This window comes from Corapipo altera, unplaced genomic scaffold (genome assembly GCF_003945725.1).
Source record: "Corapipo altera isolate COAL_440 unplaced genomic scaffold, ASM394572v1 98, whole genome shotgun sequence".
NCBI classification, from domain to species: Eukaryota; Metazoa; Chordata; class Aves; order Passeriformes; family Pipridae; genus Corapipo; species Corapipo altera.
Window position 1 is genome coordinate 6,621,717 of NW_020884914.1, and position 3,976 is coordinate 6,625,692.

The following is a 3,976-nucleotide window of genomic DNA, read 5'->3' on the forward strand; positions in this document are numbered from 1 at the left end:
GCAGGGCCAGCCTTCAGCAGGGCCAGCCTTCAGCAGGGCCAGCCTTCCCCCGGCACAAAATCCGGGTCCTGGATGGCAGCACAAGGCTGTGAGGAGAACGTGAGTTACCATCAGCCCGCGGACTCTGCGGCTGCAGCTCTGCCGCTTCAGCTCGGTAAAAAAAAAAATCAACAACCGCCCCCACCCAAGAAATTCTGAGGTGGAAATCCAGCTCTAATGGGTTTCTGAAGCCGCTCATCTCACCTTCTTCCCAACTTCACCTACTTTAGGAATTCGTTAAGTGCTGACGCCGTGAGGGACACCCTCTGCCCTGGCCCAGATTACGCGGTGTCGTTTCTGGAACTGGTGCAGCTCCACAGCAGCACGAGCTGCAGGGAACGGAACGAACGCAGACAGAGGCAGGACTTCAGTGCAACCCAGACCCCACCGAGCCACCTGTAGAAGGGATCATGGTCCAGGGGCACTGAACACCTCCAGCTTTGCTGCTGCTCCACACAGTCGTGTTTTTCCCAACGTGTGGTGTGCAGCATTCAGCCCTAGACCAGCTCAAGAACAACGTGGGCTCTCTGTATATTCTGCTGGAGGACCAATGCCAGCAACCTACCAAAGAATCACGACACTCAACGTTAAAATAACACACTACCATAAGCAAAGTTACTGTATTTCTACTTTTTGTAGGAGTCCCTTGTTTATTGTGCCCCATACTGGATGAGAATGTCTCACAACAGCCACAGAGAAATGTTTAAGTACGAAAACGACTGTGTATCTAATAAAGCAGTAATTAGACAAAAGCACTACTCCTACTTGGCTAGACAAGGAAAAATCTTTCCCATGGACATTTTAGCACAGGAGTCAGCTTGTTCAATACAGCACAGACACCAGTCTTAACTTTTCTTATTCATACAAAGAGCAGCGGGGCAGCTGCAAAATGGGACTATCGTGAAATTTAACGATGGTCACAGCACCCATTTCTGTTACCCTTCATCTCTGCTCCCTTCTCCAGATCAGACATCAGATTCACCTGCTTGGGTTTAACAGAAAAGGTTGTATTTTCAGAACGTAAGCAGACCAATTTCAACGGCACAAACTTCGCCCTGGTAAGCTGAGGAGCTATTTTTATCAGAAAGATTAAAGGCAGCTAAAACTTACCCCGACAAAAGGAGTTGCTTAACATCACCCCATCAAAGCATCGAGAGAAATATAAACAAGGAGGAGCAGTTGCTTTCTGCCGAGCGTTCAGGGCTGCCACCAGACCCTCGGGTACGGGCATTTGCAGGCTGGGAGCTGAAGTGCTCAGCAGCAGAAGGGCCCAGCCGGGCCCGCCGCGGTGGCTGTGAAAGCACGTCCCTGCCGCGGCAGCCACAGCACCCAACGGCACGGGGTGACCACTGCAATTACACTGCTGTCCACCCACACACGACTCGCTGCTCATCCAGGCAACGAGGCTCAAACCCACCTCCCCAGGCTCCTCCGGTCACAAAAGCCCCTTCTCAGGCTGCAGCAGAACTTTTTCATTTAAGCCTCGGCACCAGGGAGCAGCCTGGTTTAGGTCCAGGGCAGGTTTTTGACAGCAGTCACTATTCAAACTATGTGTATCACCTGCTACAACGCACAGAAACCACCAGAGATGCTTCCACAAGCAGCACTAAGTGCTGGCAACAAACCTTGAAGTGCTTTTCCAAAAAAAAAAATAAATCTCTGAGCGAACAAACATGACCCACGCTGTCGGCAGAGAGAGATTTTTGCCTGCGGAACACGAGGGCGACAACAGAACTCCATGGACACACTTGTCCAAAATACAGCTTGGGGTTTGCCATCCCAGTGCCCAGAGGCCCCCTCAGCCCTGCAGAACTTTCTGCAGATGCTGGAGTTCACACATCCAGCACTGCACAGAGCTCACCGAGACGCACGAGAACTTGCTGAACAGGACGTAATTAAGACTGAAGCATTCCAGAGCAGACCAAGAGAACTTCAAAAAAGAAAGGAAAAAAAAAATCCAAGACACCTCTTCAAACACCTTTCACTGGCTACCAGGAGAGCCTAAGATGTCTAGCTGAAGCCTTAAAGAAAAACTGTATTTAACCTGAGTTACTGTGTAGCGTTTCACAGCAACTTGTGTATCAGCCTCCCGTATATTCCACTGCTTCCACGAAAGGGATTAACATGGTTCAATCACAAGACCTCACCTAAATATTACCTTACAAGTCTTACTCTCGATACTGTTTCTTTCTCACTTGTTTCATTTATTTGTAGGCTGAAAAGAAAAGGATACCATAAAAAACCCTAAGGGAAACCCAAAAACTATTGCCAAACGCAGATTGAGCAAGCCGAAAAAACCCACAGAATTTATCAGCTCAATTATAGTAATAATTTTTTTCAGTCTATGAAAACACAGCAGGCATAGAACGATTAACTTATCACTGTCCCTTTCACGAGATTCATTAATCTCTGAAAGCAGAAATGCAAGTCCAACACACTTCATGTTCCTCAGAAACCACTGTTTCAGTGATTGAAACAGTGGGAACACCGGGAGATGTCGGTCCACACACACACACACGCTCTTGTGCACACGTGTGTATTTACAACAGGCAGGCGCTCGCTGGAAATGAAACATTTTGATGCACCTTATTATCTACAAACCCATCACAACTGAAGAACAAGGCACGCCAGAGAGACTACACACAGCCCGACTGCCAGGCTGCCGGGCATTTCGTCACACAACCAACCCCGCAACTTCAATTATTATCTGCAAATCGTTCGGGTTTTAAAGGAAAAACGCTCGGGACTGTTTGAGCCAAGAGCCTTAAACCTGAGTCACAGGTGGGGAGGCAAGGAAAAAAAAAAAAAGCAAAAGTATTAACTGGGGCGTGGAATTAGATGGTCTTTAAGGTCCTTTCCAACCCAAACCATTCCTTCATTAAGAAGCTGTTAGGGAGTTTTTATTCCGTAGTGTGTTGCATGTAGGGGCACAGTGGAAGACCCTGTACAGGGCTGTTAGCTCTGGGTAATATGTGGGTTTTCAGGAGTACATAAAAACCTTGACCACCTTTCCATGAAGCCACCTTCAGCTTAGATTTAGATTAGATATCAGAAAGAAATTCTCCCCTGTGAGGGTGGTGAGGCCCTGGTACAGGTTGCCCAGAGAAGCTGTGGCTGCCCCAGCCCTGGAAGTGTCCAAGGCCAGGTTGGACGAGGCTTGGAGCAACCTGGGCTGGTGGAAGGTGTCCCTGCCCATGACAGGGGGCCGGAACGAGATGAGCTTTAATGTCCCTTCCAACCCAAACCCCATTCCACGATTCTACAATAAGCAGGATGGTCAGCCCTTCTCCTTCCCTACGCGCACCCCACTCACCTGCGCACCCCCATCATCCGAACTAGGGAGCTAAAAACGAGGACGACGGAGGAAAAGAAGGGGAAACCCGACTCAAAAAAACGCCTTTTCCAACCGCTATTTATAGCCGGGACGGTACTTGGCGTACGGGTCCCGCCCGGTAACTTCGACTGCAGGAGGCCCAACCCACCCCCGCCGGGAACCGCGGCAGGGCGGGCGGTCCCCCGGCCCCCCCTCCGGCGGGGCGGTCGGGAGTGTGTGTGTGTGGGGGGGGGGAACCGCCGTGGAGCCCCGCCCGAGCCACCCCCGCGGCCGTACCTGTGCTATCGCTGGCGGAGAAGCCCGGCGAGTTGAGCTTGGCTCGCTTGGGGTTGGGCGGCCCGTCGAGTAAGTTCTCCGCCATGGTGGCCGAGGCGGCGGAGCCGGTGATCGTTGTCGGGGGGTGCCCCGGGGGGGGGGGGCCGAGCTCGCTGTCCCCGCTCCTCCGCCGCTCGGGAACCCAACAGCGCCGCTCAGTGCCCGGCCGGCCGCCCCCGCTCCCCCATGCCGGGCCGCCGCAGGCCGCAGGGAGGAGGGCTCGGGGCGGGGAGCGAAGGGCCCAGCGCCCCCTCCCTGCCGGCCGCGCTCCTCCCGGGCGCTCCCCCC

General features: G+C 52.7%; 1 protein-coding gene across 7 annotated transcripts in view; it reads right to left on the reverse strand.

Annotated features, from left to right (window-relative positions):
* Positions 1 to 3,960, reverse strand: part of CREBBP (CREB binding protein) — a 95,128-nt gene extending 91,168 nt beyond the window's left edge. For 4 of the 7 annotated variants that reach the window (XM_027654999.1, XM_027654997.1, XM_027655004.1 and 1 more), the window contains exon 1: positions 3,650 to 3,960. In XM_027654999.1, the coding sequence (XP_027510800.1) occupies positions 3,650 to 3,734 (85 nt within the window). In that variant the 5' untranslated portion in view covers positions 3,735 to 3,960. The remainder of the gene's footprint in view (positions 1 to 3,649) is intronic. The other 3 variants (XM_027655003.1, XM_027655000.1, XM_027654998.1) reach the window with 1 other exon arrangement.
* Positions 3,961 to 3,976: the final 16 nt, after the last annotated feature.